Source organism: Gorilla gorilla, chromosome 3, assembly GCF_029281585.2.
Source record: "Gorilla gorilla gorilla isolate KB3781 chromosome 3, NHGRI_mGorGor1-v2.1_pri, whole genome shotgun sequence".
NCBI classification, from domain to species: Eukaryota; Metazoa; Chordata; class Mammalia; order Primates; family Hominidae; genus Gorilla; species Gorilla gorilla.
Window position 1 is genome coordinate 129,938,017 of NC_073227.2, and position 17,661 is coordinate 129,955,677.

Here is a 17,661-nt window from a genome sequence, read left to right on the forward strand (position 1 = left end):
GCAGTGATACTGCATTTCAGTTAGTAATATATATGAATCAGGCCAGGCGCGGTGGCTCATGCCTGTAATCCCAGCACTTTGGGAGGCCAAGGTGGGCAGATGACTTGAGGTCAGGTGTTCATGACCTGCCTGACCAACATGATGAAACCCCATCTCTGCTAAAAATACCAAAATTAGCCAGGTGTGCTGGTGGGCACCTGTAATCCCAGCTACTCAGGAGGCTGAAGCAGTAGAATCGCTTGAACCTGGAGGCTGAGGTTGCAGTGAGCCAAAATCACGCCACTGCACTCCAGCCTGGGCAACAGAGTGAGACTTCATCTTAAAAAAAAAAAAAAAAGTAATATATATGAATCAATACATTTTCATTAGTCTGTGGACATTACCAAGTACTTATTCTGTTTGTATTCTAAAACAAATGGTGCTACTTTCAAAAATATTCTTAACTAGTAAGTATAATCTTAAATTGTCTTTCTTATTTACATTAGATATTTTTGCCTGCACACTTACAGCAAGAAAATTTTAGTAACACATGTCACTATCCCATTTATTTAATTGACTTTAAGATTGCCATCTTGAATTTTGAAAGTGATTTTCTTCTGATCAAGAAACCTCTCATTCACTAACAACTTATTTACTATAAAAACTCTTAAGGATCCATTAGATTATGGGACATAATTTTATTCTGTACACTATGAAAGTCCCCATCAACAAACTTTGGAAGGAAAAAGACTCTGCCAGGCGTGGTGGCTCATGCCTATAATCCTAGCACTTTGAGGGACCAAAGCAAGCGGATGGCTCGAGCCCAGAGGTTCGAGACCAGCCTGGGCAACATGGGGGAAACCCTGTCTCTACAAAAATACAAAAAAATTAGCCAGGGATTGTGTGCACCTGTAGTCCCACCTACTCAGGAGGCTAAGGTGGAAGGACATCCTGAGCCGAGGAGGTCAAGGTCGCAATGAGCTCTGACCACACCACCGCACTCAGTCTGGGAGATAGAGTGAAGCCCTGTCTCAAAAAAAAAAAGAAAAGAAAAAGGCTTGCTGTGTAGTGGGTTATTTTTACTGTTTTTGTGCTTTCATGGATCTCATTTCTTTGGATAAAAATAAAAGTACTCTCACATTCCCTGCTGGAAATGAGAGGTTAAATGACTCACCCTAAATGACATTACTTACTAATTAGTGACAATGCTAATAGTAAAAATCCAAATGTTCTCCCTACCCACAACCTACTCCCACCCCACCCCCCAACCACAGGACCATACTTGTCCCTATACCATGCTGCCTCTAGCAAGAGAGAATCTGAACATCAAGAGAAACTAAGCCAGGCATGGTGGTGCCTTCCTGTAGTCCCACCTATTTGGGAGGCTGAGGCAGAAGAATCACTTGAACCTGGGAGGCAGAGGTTGCAGTGAGCCGAGATTGCACCACTGCACTCCAGCCTGGGCAAGAGCCAGACTTCAACTCAAAAAAAAAGAGAGAGAAACTTTAGTACTCTAAGGGCAACTAAATACTGCAATTTTACCATAAAAAGTATAATTCTTCTTTATAAAAGACAAAAATCTTTTGTCTGGATATTTTGTCTCTCATTCAATAAATATTTATAAGCATTTAATGCTTGCCAGATATTGTTCCAGGCATAAAATAAAATCTTCACTTCCACAAAGCTTATACTCTGAAGTGAGAACGTAGAAGACTGGGGAGAGGCAAAAATCATTTTATATAATTTGTAAGTGTGATATATAATTCTATGTAAGTATGGTGAATGTTACGAAGAAAAATAAAGCTCGGAAAGGAGATGGAAAATACTGTTTTTGATAGTGACCAGGAAAGGCTCTTTTAAGAAGATGAGAGTTGAGCAGAGAGCTAAAGCCACATAGATACCTGGAACAAGAGCTGTCCAAATAGGAGAGCTTTGTGGTAGATGAATGTAGAACTTACCTTGCAAGTGCTCTTTTCTCTGTGAAAGAAGCAACAGAATTATCAGCTGAAAGGGTGTAAGAGGGTTAGAGGTTTTGCAAAATAGTCTAGGAGAGTAAGATGTTGAATTTACTACTGGTATGTAATAGGATTGTGAGGACCCATCTTGGGCTGTGAGTTGAACTTAAAATGAAACTAATAAGCATAACTGTACCTCTTTCCTCTAGCTATATTCAGTGCTTGGTAGGAAGTCGGATTTAACCACAGTTGGGTACAAGGAACAGAGGAGGAGCAAGGGAATTTAGGATGTATACAAGGGAGTGACTCATTTAAGCTACAAGAGCACAAAATGGGTGATGGATAGAGATGGGTAGAGATGGGTAGCGGGCTTAGTTGTTTGGAGGTCCCATTGAGGTTAAAAAGCTATTAAGAGTATAGGTGTCAGAAAGAATGAGTTGGAAAGATAAAATGTAGTGGTTAGGATATGAAAAGCTTGGAATTGAGATTTGGGGGAAGTTTAGATAATGACAAGACTAGGGGGAATGAGTGGTTGAGATGTTATTAAAGATAACTAGAGGTAGGGAGGTGAGAACTTAGAGCCCAGGATTTCAAATGGATCATCTATTTGATTATTAAAATTATCCCCAAAAAATGACAGGAATAATGCTGGGGACACGGAGACTGTAAATGATTGTAATAAGGAGGAGTGGCAAGGGGATATGCTGAGGACCTGAGGTAGGCAAGGAGGAAGAAGAATCTGGATGCCAACAGAGGAGTAGAGGGATGCCTGCCTGGGGTTTAGGATCAAACACAGCCATCCTTTGACAGGTTTGGAGGAAGGTAATATCCTCAAGACAGCCAGGTTTCAGTTAGCGTGTGTGGAGACTGACATAAACCAAAATATAGGCACGACGAGAGTAATCCTGATGGGAGGTGGATAATCCATTCTCATTGCCTCCTTATGGGACAAGTCTCTTTGGCCATTTGCTTTGTGAGGCAGGGAGTGTTGGGTGAGAGGAAGGGGTATGCTTGTCAGGAATTCTGTGAGCTGCTTTTTCAACTAACTAAAAAAAGGTAGTGGTTCTTAGTGTTATTGGTAGGGATGGGATCAGAATTTACTGGGCGAGCTTTTTGGATACCTCAATTCATATTCACTACCTGATTAGGGGCTTGGCCAGAGATACATTAAAATGCATACATTAATGTATTAAAAGTATTCATACATTAATATGTATATATGTGTGCGGCAAATACTATTTGATAGCTATTTGGGGATTTGACTGTTACATATTCAACTTATGAGGCTAGGAAAGGCACATATTAGCAAAGTGTTATATTAAAGAAACCGTGAGCCCTCCTCTTCTAAGTATCTTCTCACTAAAATACTTTTGAAGACATAGGAAAAGAGGAAAACTCACAACAAAGTTGAAAATAACATTGCAGACATTATCTAGATAGAACTAAAAATTACTGAAAGAAGACGATTTATGAAAAAAATAAACACTCAGCCGGGTGTGATGGCTCACGCTTGTAATCCCAACACTTTGGCAGGTCCAGGTGGGAGGATCTCTTGAGGCCAGGAGTTTGAGACCAGCCTGGGCGGCACAGCAAGACCCCATCTCCATAAAAAATAAAAATAAATAATTAGCCAGTTGTGGTAGTGTGTGCCTGTAGTCCTAGCTGCCTGGGAGGCTGAGGTGAGAGGATTACTTGAGCCCAGGAGTTTGAGGCTGCAGTGAGCTACAACTGCACCACTGTAATCCAGCCTTGATGACAGAGCAAGACTGTCTGAAAGAAAAAAAAAACATACAAATTTTTAAAGAAAAAAAATAACACTCAAGCTATGTTTGGCACATGAAACCTGAAAAACAAAAATAGAAGATACTACATAATTCATTCATCTTTTGCCTCTGAATTCAGAGACAGGATCTGTATCAACCAGCAAATTGGTATCCTCCTCCTGCCTGCATTCTTATAATAACCATAAGAAGTAGTACGTAATATAAAACAAGTGGGCAGGAAGTGTGTATGTGTACTTGGCTTAAGTGGAGAAGGTAGCCATAATCGGGACACAGAAGCTATTAATGTATTCATTGCCTTCAGATTTGGCATGGGCAGATCCAAAAATTAATTATTTTTTGTTTCCTTTAGTAAACAATGCACAGTTCTGTGGATTTTTACTTTTGGACCAATCAGCATTACTTACAAGTAATTACTTACTAGTAATGTTATTACTTACTAATAAGTGAATTACAAAAGACCACTAAAATTTGTTTCCACAAATGAAAATCAGTGTTTTATTAGAGTTTGCTTAGGATTCTACTTATAAGATGCCTGGTCCCTGTACAAGGTTTATAATTTTGCAAGAATGCACAAAAGTGTATATACAGATACTGTCACACAGCAGGTCAGACAACTGACAGAAACTATCCTACGGTCAGTACTCAAGCATTTTCTTATGAATGTATTATCTTGTTGGGAGGTGTTCATGGTTTTTCTGCTATTTTTGCATTTCAGATATGTATTATTTTAGCTTGATAGCCATTGAGATTGCTATAGATTATTTGATTTGTATATAATGATGTATGTATGCATATTTCACTATATTTTTCTATTTTTCTATAACTGGGTTTTAAATATTTTTGGTAGAAAAATAATTATACTTTCATTGCTAAAAATAAATATGCATAACCTACCCCTCTATATTGCTTATAACATTTTGATGATGTAGCCAGTGAATATGTGCTAATTTAAATAACTTTTATATAAAATTAAGCCAACTGCCATATTATAACTGGTTTCTTTTTAACTTAATAGGATATTGTTTTATAATATTAAATCATATGTTTAAGCTCATTCTCTTTAAAAATAAACAAGCAATTTCTATATATTCCTCTCAAGTCTTTATTACTTAAGAATTTGCTTTAGAGCAGGGATTGTATTTTGGATTTTCTTTATACTTCTTATCCCACTTCACATATCCCCAGGTACTCTTCCCAAGACAGAATACATGGCAGAGACACATTTAAATTTAATTGAACAACTGCAAAAGCTTATTAGCCTTTCTTATAGTGGAGTCATTTCACAGTGACCCTTGGGAAATCTGTAAAACATTATACCAGTTAGGAGGACTTTTTCCCATTCTTAATGAAAGTTTTTGTGGATCTTTTTCCCCTGTAGTCAATTTCTTTCAAATTCTGCTTCTTTGGGGTTTAGGTCTTATGACGTGCATAGTAACAATAGGAAACGCCTATTACATGCACTTCCTATGGAACCAGAAAAATTCTAACAGAGTGGAAGAGACTGTGTCTCTAGCCTGTCTCCTATTAGTTATCAAAAGCTGGTAAGTAAGTAATTATGTGCAGAGTTAGGAATAATAGAGGTAAATGGAGAAATGGATGAATAAGATGTTTAACAAGAAAGGTCAAAACTTAAAGCTGAGTTATTTAATAACTAAGACCCTGAGTACTGTGTTCACAAGCAAAAAGTGGTCTTTCAAAAGGTTTTTACCAAAAATGTAGTGAACCTAAATCGTCTTCATAGCATTTATGGCATTCTTTTGGGTCATAATCTGGGAAGGAGTGAGGACAAAATTGGGGTGGAGAATGAGTAGGAACCAGAAGAATAACTTTGAAAGGAAAAGAAGGTAAATGTACATCATTACAGGGGCTGTCCTTTGTTCACATCCAGGCTTTGCAAATGCTGCTCCACTGCTTGGAAAACACTGTCTTTCATTCCCTTCCTGGCTTTCTTAGCACTTCCTCCTCCTTATCCTTCAGAATTCAGCCTAGGGATCATTACCTCCTGGCAGCTTCTCCTGATGGCTCTCTCATCTGGGTTAAATACTCCTTCCTGTGTGTATCCATAACACATTCTCATCTCTACTGTAGCCCCCATCAGACTGTGTTACAATTGACATTCTCCCTCAAACATGGGAACCAGGTTCTCTTCATCATAGTGCCCCCTATACCTGACATATAGTAGACATTTAGTAAATGTTTGTTGAACCAATTTTTCCTAGAGACAGGGTCTTGCTAGGCTAGAGTACAGTGGTATTGATCATAGCTCACTGCAGCCTCAAACTCCTGGGCTCAAGGGATCCTCCTGCTTCAGCCTCCTGAGCGGCTGGGACTATAGGCATGTACTACCATGCCTGGCTAATTATTTTTGGTAGAGACAAGATATTGCTATGTTGCCCAGGCTGGTACTGAACTCCTGGGCTCAGGCGATCCTCCCACCTCAGCCTCCCAAAGCACTGAGATTACAGGTGTGAGCCACTGTGTCCAGCAGAACCAATGTTATTCCAAGCTAGACAGAAAATGCATTGAAGACCTGTGAATAAAAATAAAGACAGTTTCAGTTGGATAAGAGGAGAAACATACTATACTACACTAGATAGAAATTGAAAGAAAATCTGACATAGAATGAGAATGGTGCCAGAAGGTAGATAATAAACCTTATGAAAATTCAGGAGTATACCACCTCAAAGTTGAGTTTCAGTGGTCTGGAGCATCTTGCAAAATCCCCACTAATGTAGGAGACAAATTGCTGCTCCCTGTGCCACCTTCTATAATGCGAGGCACAGTGCTTGGTGGCTTTTTTTTTTTTTTTGGAAGCTATGTATACAACATTTCAGTGTGTCACTCTACTCCATTACCAAGTAACCTGTAAGGCTGCCAATCTGAGGTGTGGTTAGAGCAAAAGAAGCCTCTACATCAACTCAGACTTCAGCGCAAACTGCTTTGCCACATGGGCTTTATTGACCCAGCAGATCCAACTTGGGAGTGTCTGTGGCAAATACAAATGCCACATCAAGCCTCAACTGGAGAGTCAGACTTCTCTAGGGTTTTAGAGCAGAGCCATACCCTCTTCTGCAAAAAAAAAAAAAAAAACAAAAAAAAAACTTACCTTTGTGAGAGTAGCTCTTATATTGCTATTGAGCTGTCTACTACAGGATGTCAAATGTCCTTGGAATCTATGCTGACCAGTGTGAACCAAGCAGTAGAAGTGAACATGCACAATAGCGATCTATCGTTAAGTGGCAGCTTAACGTTAGTATGTAAGGGATTAGGCTCAGCAGATCCTGAAGTCAGTTGCACGAGCTGGCAGCTCTGACTCATGACACCTGCTCCTGCTGCATGGCTTCCTTTCCCTGCATTCACATTTATGGCTTCATGGGGATGTTTTCCTATAATCAGTTAAGGGAGAAACTAAAACCTGAATTTAAGACAAAGTGCTGGCATCAACTGGTCTGCTATAGTATTAGTCTAATAATAAAGAAATCCTCTTTGTGGGCAAAACTTCAAGCAGTACATTGATCGCCACTTTGTCTAGACTATGTAGATCTCAAAAGATGTAGATCTATGTAGCTTCATAGGCAATGGCAAATGACTAGATGACAAAGGTCTTGGTAGGAACAGGATTAGAAAATTGGTGACAAGGAGGTTTGGAGAAGAGGGATTTGAATGAACGTCACGAAATGGACACAGCAAATGAGATAATTATGTTCCATATCAATGCACCCCAAAGGGCATCTGCAGCAAAATTTGTCCATCTCAATCAGGTGGAGAAGGTGACCCATCCTGTGAATATCAGCCTCTTTCTGTAGCCACCCCAGTATTTGCTCAATGGTTCATGTACAAAGTTGCCATACTTGTAAAGATAGAAGCTATGTGTGGGCTAAATATTATGGATGTCCCTTCACCAAGGCTGATCTGGCTACTGCCACTGTTATTTCTAAGCATTGTCAGCTGAGACCTTCTTTGATTCCTCAATATGGCATCATTCCTTGGGGAAAACTAGTAGCCACCTGATATGTTGATTACATTGTACCCCTTTGATCATGGAGCATTTGTCCTCAATGGAATAGACAAACAATCTGGATATGGATTTGCCTGCCCTGCTTGCAGTGTTTCTGCTACCACCACCATCTGTGGGCTTACAGAATGCCTTCATCATTGCCATATGACCTCCACAACATTGCTTCTGATCAAGGAACTCATAGCAAAAGAAGTGTGTTAATGGGAATTCACTGCTCTTACTACAACCTGTCACCCTGATGTGGTTTGGATTTGTGTCCCTGCCCAAATCTCATCTCGAATTGTAATCCCCAAGGTTGGAGGAGGGGTCTGGTGGGAGGTGATTAGATTGGATCATGGGAGCAGATTTCCCCCTTGCTGTTCTTGTGATATTGAGTTCTTATGAGATCAGATTGTTTAAAAGTGTGTAGCACCTACCCCTGATCTCTCTTCCTTCTTCTCTGGTCATGTAAGATGTGCCTGCTTCCCCTTTGCCTTTGGCCGTGATTGTACATTTCCTGGGGCCTCCCCAGTCATGCTTCCTGTACAGCCTGTGGAATTGTGAGTCAGTTAAGCCTTTTATGTCTAAATTACCCAGTCTCAAGTAGCTCTTTATAGCAATGCAGGAACAGACTACTACATACCCCAAAAAGCAGCTGACCTGGCAGAAAGGTGGAATGTTCTTCTGATGACTCAGTTATGATGATGGTTGCAGTATCATCCTACAGGATACAGTATATGCTTTGAATAAGCAACCAACATTTTTCCCCTGTAGCCAGACACACAGGTCTAAGAATCAAGAATTGAAAGTGAAATCATTCCCTTAATATAGTCCCCAAATTTTAGAGTCTTAGTTTACAAAGGAGAGATGCTTAGTTCTCAAAGGGACACAGCAATGTTCCCACTGTATTGGAAGTTACGAGTATTACCTAGCCATTTTGGGTTCCTTTTGTCAACAACCAGAAGGAGAATCATCCTGATTATGAAGAGGAATTGATTTGCTGTGACATAATGGGGCAAGGAGGATTATATCGAAAATCTAGAGGATTTTTCCAGAGTGCCTCTTAATACTTCTATGTTCAGTACTAAAAGTTAAAGAAATATAGCAGCCTAATAAAAGAATGGATCACTAATGATTCAAACTCTTCAAAAGTAAGATTTGCATCTCCCACCAGGTAAAGAAAGCCAACCAACCAACATTCCGTACTGTGCTGAAGGGAAATTAGAAGACAGTCTGAGAGGTATAGTGGGAATAAATTTGATAGTGAAAAAGAATTCAGTTCTAGCACTGGATCTGTCACATTATGTTAGACTGACTGTAATAGAAAGAATATGGGTTTGCAAGCCAAACAGAACAAAATTTGAATTATAGTTCCTCTGTTAGCTGTGTTACCTGGGGTAAGTCTCTAAACTTCTCTGAGCTTTCATATCCCTACTAGAGAATAATGGTTCCTTGGTAAGAGTTTTGTGAGAATTATATGGAACGAGTATGTAAAGTTTCTTGTGCAGCACCTTACTTGTAGTAAATACTTGATAAATGGCAGTCAATGTCTTAACAAAATAACAGCACAACAGTAATAATAGTAATAATACTCCCACATTGAGCCTGCCCTTTGCCCTCCTATCACTTTCCACCTTCACTGCAATTCCACACTGGACATGGAAAACCAAAATATTATCATGTGGGCTGCTGCTACCTCCGCTTTTACTGTGATCGATGTATTAACTACACTTTTTTGCTTCAGACCATCCAGTACAGATGGGTATACAGAAAGAAGCAAGTAGTCTTAGTTCATTACATGTACATACCATCAGACTTCAAAACTCGATGCTCACCAGTAAGTCACAATTGTGGGGTTTTTTTGTTTGTTTGTTTTTGCTATCAGGTTTATTCCAAAAAGACTATCTCAGGCTTTTGACCTATCTCTTTATTACAATAGTGGTTATGACCTCTTAAGCCTCTGAGCCTGTAAACATGCTGTTCCTCCTGCTAAGAACTCATCTTTACTTTTTTATCTGGTTAGCTGCTCTTCCTCCTTCAGTTATTAGTGTGTACTGATGCCAGCCTGTCCCTTACCACTAGCTTAGGTGGGGTCTCCCTGCTGTATGTTCACATAGCCCTTGTAGTTTTACTATTATAACCTTTATGTCACTCTACTTAATTACTTGTTCGCTAGGTGAACAAGCTTCCTCACTAGGTTCTGTGTAAGTAAGAACACAGAACTCATCTTTAAAAAAAAAAGTTCTTAAGTGTCAATTTTTTAATTTTTTTTTTATTTCAATAGTTTTGTGGGGTACAGGTGGTTTTGGTTACATGGATAAGTCCTTCAGTGGTGATTTCTGTGATTTTGATGCACCCATCACCATTACCCAAGCAGTATACACTGTACCTAATATGTAGTCTTTTTTTTTTTTTTTTTTTTTTTTTGAGTTGGAGTCTTGCTCTGTCACCCAGGCTGGAGTGCAGTGGCCAATCTTGGCTCACTGCAACCTCTGCCTCCCAGATTCAAGCAATTCTCATGCCTCAGCCACCCGAGTAACTGGGACTACAGGCACACACGACCATGCCCGGCTAATTTTTGTATTTTTAGTAGAGATGGAGTTTTGCCATTTTGGCCAGGCTAGTCTTGAACTCCTGGCCTCAAGCGATCCACCCGCCCCGGCCTCCCAAAGTGCTGGGACTACAGGCATGAGCCACCGTGCCTGACCCCACTATGTAGTCTTTTATCCCTCACCCCCACCCAACCTTCCCCACACCTGAATCCCCAAAGTACATTATATCATTCTTACGTCTTTGCATCCTCATAGCTTAGCCCCTGCTTATAAGTGAGAACATACTATATTTGGTTTTCCATTCTGGAGTTATTTCACTTAGAATAATGGCCCCCAGCTCCATCTAAGTTGCTACCAAGGACATTATTTTGTTTTTTATGGCTGAGTAGTATTTCATGGTGTGTGTATATATATATATACACACCACATTTTCTTTATTTAATTGGGTGGTGGGCATTCAGGTTTGTTCCATATTTTTGCAGTTGCAAATTGTGCTGCTGTAAATGTGTGTGCAGGTGTCCTTTTCATATAATGAATTCTTTTCCTTCGAGTAGATACACAGTAGTGGGATTGCTGGATTGAATGGTAGATCTACTTTTAATTCTTTAAGGAATCTTCTTATTGTTTTCCATAGTGGTTGGACTAGTTTACATTAGCACCAGCAGTATAAAAGTGTTTTCTTTTCACCACATCTACACCAACATCTATTGTTTTTTCACTTCTTAATTATGGCTATTCTTGCAGGAGTAAGTTGGTATCTCATTGTGGTTTTAATTTGCATTTCCCTGATAATTAGTGATGTTGAGCATTTTTTGATATGTTTGTGGGCTGTTTGTATAAGCTTTTGAGAATTGTCTATTCACATCCTTTGCCCACTTTTTGATGGGATTATTTGTGTTTTTCTTGCTGATTTGTTTGAGTTCTTTGTAGATTCTGGATATTAGTCCTTTGACAAATACATAGTTTGTGAATATAAAAACTCATCGTTTTTATTCATCACTCTACCATCAGCCTAGAACAGTGTCTGGCAAATCCTCACGTACTACTAACCACAAGTTTGTGTGTTTCTATTATTTTAAAAAGTGGTTGTAGTTTTTTGGGGTTTGTTTTTTTGTTTGTTTGTTTTTTTGAGACAGATTCTTGCTCTGTCACCCAGGCTGGAGTGCAATGGAGTGATCTCGGCTCACTGCAACCTCTGCCTCCCAGGTTCAAGAGATTCTCCTGTCTCAGCCTCCCGAGTAGCTGGGATTACAGGTGCACACCACCATGCCTGGCTAATTTTTTGTATTTTAGTAGAGATGGGGTTTCACTGTGTTGCCCAGGCTGGTCTCAAACTCCTGAGCTCACGCAATCCACCCACCTCGGTCTCCCAAAGTGCTAGGATTATAGGCGTGAGCCACTGTGCCCAGCCTAAAGGTGGTTGTAGTTTTAAAGTCCTGTTTTATTATTGATCTATTAAATTTATTCAGCAGATATTTGAGAACCTACTACTTAGGTGCTGGTGATAGAGCAGTGAACAAAACAGACAAGGTCCCTTCTGTCATGGAGCTTACATTCCAGTTGGGGGAGACAGATTTTAAAAGTATGTAATATGTCAGGTAATGATTAAATGCTAAAGGGAAAAAAAAGCAGAGTAAGGGCTAACTGGCAGGAAGTAGAAGTTAATGCAACCAACCGCATCTCAGCTCACTGCAACCTCCGCCTGCTGGGTTCAAGCGATTCTCCTGCCTCAGTCTCCCGAGTACCTGGGATTACAGGTGACTGCCACCACGCCCAACTAATTTTTGTATTTTTTTAGTAGAGACGGGGTTTCACCATGTTGGCCAGGCTGGTCTCGAACTCCTGACCTCAGGTGATTCACCCGCGTCGGCCTCCCAAAGTGCTGGGATTACAGGCGTGAGCCACCGCACCCAGCCAACCCCATTTTTAAAAGTTTTTTTTTTTCTTTTTTTTAAACAAGAGAAAATAGATACATGTTGGTCAGTGCTAACTGTCCATATTCACATAGACACACAGTGTACTTTCTGAGCCCAATATACAGAGAAAGGAGGCAAGAAGCTAGAATTCTATGCACTGCTACGCAGGAGCCTAGCACCCTCCAGCTTCCAGCAGAGCGAAGGGAGCAGGTTTTTCTTTTTTCCCACAGAACTTGGTGGTGTTGATTCCATACAGTTTTTATTCAGACAGGAAGGGATAAAAATGAATTTCGAACAGAAAGGGGTAGAGACTCTTTTCTCAATGTAGTCTGCTCAAGATATTTCCCCCAATTAAGTGTAGAGAAAAGAGACCTCAAGAATAGGGCGACTGAGGACAAGAGGCGAAAACAAAACAAAATAAAACAGACTACAACTTGCTCCCAGGGACTGGAGAAAATTTAAAAAGGGGAAGGTTGGAATCCATCAGTATTCTATTAGTCATCTCTTTCATCCTCCTCTCCTTCCTCCCCTTCATCATCTTCTTCACCTTCATCTTCATCCCCTTCTTCATCAGTGTCTTCTAATCCTTCCTCCTCCTCCTCATTATCATCTTCTCCTTCTTCATCATCCATATGGGGAACCAAGTAGTACTGTAATGGGTTTGGCCAAATATCATCTTTGATGTCCTCTCCTAAGTCATCGGCCCCTGCATCAGAATGGTCAGTAAACCAGGTCAAGAAGCTCTCTGGTGCCTCATGCTGCCTCTTCCTGCTGGCTTTATTCTGCATTTGACTTAAACGTTTCGTCACATCCTTTCCAGATTTCCATTTGGTTTCAGTGGATTTTGAAGATGGATTACCACTCTCATTCAGATGAAATTCTTTGGAGAGAACTTTATTTTCAAAGTAAGGACTTTCATCAAAATAAAAATCTACTCTGTAACCTGATTTAATATCTTCAAATTCTGTCACTTCAACTCTGGTCAAATAATGCAATGTCTCTTCGTTTTCCTTCCCAAGCAGTGCAGACACTTGTAAATGATTGCCAAATGTTGTTACCCCCAAATTTAGGATTTTAGAGATCAATTCTGACCTCTTCTGAAAAAATGGTTGGCGGAGTTTGTTATATTTCTGTTCTACTTTCAAAATCTCCTCACTGTCTTGTTCATTAAGTCTGTCTATTTCATTTTGTATTTCATCAATGTGTTCAATTGCTTCTTGCTGTTCTTTTTCGCCCTTCTTTGGCAAGACTACAGAGGTCGAAGTCTCCTCTGGTCTCAGAACAGGAGGTGGTCTTGGTGTCTTCTTTCGAGACAGGAGGGAAGACTGGCATTTGGAGGCCATGCTGCTAGGGAAGCCCAAGAACCAGACCACCAGTCTCCTTGCTCTTCAGGAAGCAGGCAGAAAACTCTAATTTCTTATTTTTAATTTCATGAACATAGCTTATATGTTAGCAAGTTTAAGGTCATTTTTGAGATTCCCTTTGAGGCCCACCATGTGGGCATTACATTGTGAATCATCCATATGTGTTTGAAATAATGTGTACTCTCATTTGGGTACAGAGTTCTTTAATACTCTATTAGCAATGGAGGTCCAGGACCTGGAGACAGAACAGAGAAAGGAATATCCTTCTCTATTTACCATTAAAATTCTATCAAAGTGGGAGGCCCAATGGATAACAGGAGTATTCCTGGAAGCCATTCCTACATGGGCATGGCTAGCAGTATCTTAACAATACATAGAAATGACCATGAACCACACAAAAATATCCCACTAAACCCAAAGTAAATGTATCTCCAGCTCTGCTTGCTCTTTGCTTCCTAGAGAGACAGAAAGTAGATTAGTAGTTGCCTGGGGCTGGAGGTAAGAATGGAGAGTGAGGCAAATGAGCCTGAGAAATCTTTCTAGAGTGATGGAAATGTTCTAATTGATTGTGGTGACTGTTGCATAACTCTGTAAATTTGCCAAAAATAACTTTTAATAAATGAAAGTTATGATATGTAGATCATACCTTAATAGAGCTGTTTACAAAGTTTTTTTTTTTTGAAAAGCAAGATCAGAGATTCGAATGTGAAAAGGCTGTGACATATAAGTAATACTTATGAACTAGTTCACATTGAGTAATCGTTTTGTCTCACCAAGAGTCCTATATACTGTGGGAAAGTTTGTTGTGCACCCGAAACATCTATGTGTGCTGAGCGACTTTGTGGACAGTGCCTCCCCGGTAAACCCGCTCTGTCTGCAGTGTCCGGAGCTTCTCCCACAGGAGTTTGCTAATCCCACCTTTGTGGCCAGATTCTGTGCTGCAAAATGGACATCTCCTCTCCCTCTTCTCCATTCCCCTCCTTCCTAATAAGACTCTTTTCTGGAGAAGCTGAGGTCAACATCAGATTTCAAATATTTAAAGTGGATACAAAACTATTTCAGCAATGCAGACAATTAGGTGCATTGTTGTGGTCAATGCAGTTGTTAGTAAAACATGTCTCCTGATATCCTACACAACAAATTCCCATCCTAACAGATGCAGACTGTTTTTGACAACTATGCACTCACAGTTAGGACTGGTGCAGAGCCATATACTCTTAGACTTTTAATTCTGCAGGGCAAGAAGATTATGACAGATTATAACTCCTGAGTTATCTACACAGATATATTTCTAGTCTGTTTCTCAGTGGTCTCTCCATGTTCATTTTAAAGTATGAAAGAAAAGTGAGGGCCTGAGATAACTCACCACTGTCCAAAGGCTCCTTTCTTGCTTGTCACAACCCAAATTGATCTCAGAGGGTCTATTATTGAGAAAATTACCAAGAACAAATAGAAGCCTATCACTCCAGAGACTGCTGAAAAGCCGGCCCACAACCTGAAGGCTGTCAAGTATATGGACGGTCCTGTACCCACACAGCAAGACCTAAAGAATGGATTTGACAAAGCAATATTGGCTGTCCTGGAGCCTCCAGAACTGAAGAAGAGCTGCAAGCCTATGCTGCTATGAACATCTCTCCAGAGCCCTTTCTGCACAGCTGGTGTAGGCATCATACTAAAAGCAATGTTTAAATCAAACAAAAGATTAAAAATTAAAATTCATTTATGCAATAATGACAAATACCCTGCACCAACCCACATGCATCCATGTGAGACAGGGATTAGAGGTATGGCCCACTTCTCCCTCCCAATACTAGTTAATTCTGAGTAATTGTGTATTGTTAGAAAAGTGATCAGTACTCATTTTTGGTTTTTGTTTCAAAAAAACAATTTTGTTTTTACTTAAAAGCAAGGCATGCTTGTGATGACTGTGTAACAGACTAATTGGAATTGTTGAAGCTGCTCCCTGGGTCCATTCTGGAGGGTAATCTGGGACATCTTAGTGGGGTTTTATTTTTTTCTTTTTTGGAGGAGGAGTGTTTGTAGGGTTTGTTTTTTAGTCCTTTTTTTCTTTTCTCTTCTCTTTTTTAATTCATTAACCAGTGGTCAGTCCTTAAGAGGAGAAGGACGGATTGACTCCATATTCGACTTCCTAGATCTAGTTTAAAAAACATGTTCCCTATCTGGGGTGCTTTTAGGAAAGAATATAGTAAATGCCTTATTTAATAACATACTCCTTTTTGAAAGTTACCGTTTCCACCCTTGAGTAGGCTCAGTATTTGATGAAACTCATGAAAGTGGGTGAAAATTCTCTTGCCCCTGTTCTTTTCTGGGATGCACTAAATATGTGACTGTGACTTTCAAGGAAATTTGTTTGCCAGTTGCTGATTTTTGGGGAAGTTAATTTCTAACTTCTTTAACTGATGAATAAAGAAAAGTATTGCACCTTTGAAATGCAACAAGTGGATTGAGTTTGTAACTTAAAAAAACTTTTTTCCCTGTCAGTCATTGTCTTATATTGCCTATTATAGATTTGCAATCAATAGTATATGATGTTTCTAGAATGCAGCTGAAGACCTGGTATGTAGAGGCAATGTGAAGAGCGGTACCAGAAGACCGACATCTATGGAATGATTCACAGCCTCTCAAGTTATAAGGATGGAGACCTGCTTCATGAAGAAGTTGGGGTGTGGTGGGGATGGATAGAACACTTAACAACATGAGATCAGTCAGGGGAATCTCCTCACTTCTGTGTAGCAGACGAGGAACCCAAGAGCCCCCAAATGAGGCTCTCTGGTTTTTTTTTGAGATGGAGTCTTGCTCTGTTGCCCAGGCTGGAGTGTAGTGGCACAACCTCGGCTCACTGCAACCTCCGCCTCCCCGCAACCTCCGCTTCCCCGGGTTCAAGCAATTCTCCTCCCTTAGCCTCCCGAGTAGCCAGGACTACAGGCACGTTCCACCACGCCTGGCTAATTTTTGTATTCTTAGTAGAGACAGGGTTTCACCAATGTTGGCCAGGCTGGTCTTGAACTCCTTGACCTTGTGATCCGCCCGTCTCGGCCTCCCAAAGTGCTGGGATTACAGGCATGAGCCACCACGCCTGGCTGGCTCTCTGGTTTAATAAAAATTGTGTAAAGAATCTTATTGAAAGGTGACAACGTGCTGGTGGCCCTCGCTGGCTCTCAGCGCCTCCTTGGCCTCAGAGTCCACTCTGGCCATGCTTGAGGAGCCCTTCAGCCCACTGATGCACTGTGGGAGCCCCTCTCCGGGCTTGCGGAAGCTGGTACCAGCTCCCTCTGCTTGCAGGGAGGTGGAGGGAGAGACGCGAGCGGGAACCGGGACTGCGTGTGGCCTCGCGGGACAGCGCGAGTTCCGGGTGGGCGTGGGCTCCATGGCCCCGCACTCGGAGGGGTGGCCGGCACCCCCGGCCCCGGCAGTGAAGGGCTTAGCACCTGGGCCAGCAGCTGCAGAGGGGGGCGTCAGGTCCCCCAGCACTGCCAGCCGGCCGGTGCCACACTCAAATTCTCACCAGGCCCCAGCCACTTCCCCATGGGGCAGGGCTCGGATCTGCAGCCCGCCATGTGCGAGTCCCCCCTGCGGTGGGCTTCTGCTAGGCCCTAGCCTCCCTGAGGGGCACCGCCCCTGGCTCAGCGGCGTCCGGTCCCATTGACTGCCCAAGGGCTGCGGAGTGCAGGCACAAGGCACGAGCGCAGGACTGGCAAGCAGCTCAGCCCTCAACCCTGGCATGGCATCCACTAGGGGAAGCCAACTGGGCTCCTGAGAGGGTGGGGACTTGGAGAACTTTTATGTCTAGCTAGAGGATTGTAAGTGCACCAATCAGCACTCTGTGTCTAGCTAAAGGTTTGTAAATGCACCAATCAGTGCTCTGTGTCTAGCTCAGGGTTTGTGGATGCACCAATCAGCACTCTGTATCTAGCTAATCTCCTGGGGACTTGGAGAACCTTTATGTCTAGCTAAAGGATTGTAAACACACCAATCAGCACCCTGTGTCTAGCTCAAGGTTTGTAAATGCACCAATCAGTGCTCCGTGTCTAGCTAATCTAGTGGGGACTTGGAGAACCTTTATGTCCAGTTAAAGGATTGTAAATACACCAAT

At 41.4% G+C, this 17,661-nt stretch overlaps 1 protein-coding gene and 1 pseudogene across 1 annotated transcript; one reads left to right on the forward strand and one right to left on the reverse strand.

Annotated features, from left to right (window-relative positions):
• Positions 1-12,077: 12,077 nt before the first annotated feature.
• Positions 12,078-15,250, reverse strand: LOC101146259 (protein SET-like). Its single transcript, XM_019025153.3, has one exon. It carries the CDS (start codon positions 13,524-13,526, stop codon positions 12,678-12,680), a length of 849 nt encoding a protein of 282 aa, XP_018880698.1. The 5' UTR covers positions 13,527-15,250; the 3' UTR covers positions 12,078-12,677.
• Positions 14,612-15,174, forward strand: LOC101148529 (cell division control protein 42 homolog; annotated as a pseudogene).
• Positions 15,251-17,661: the final 2,411 nt, after the last annotated feature.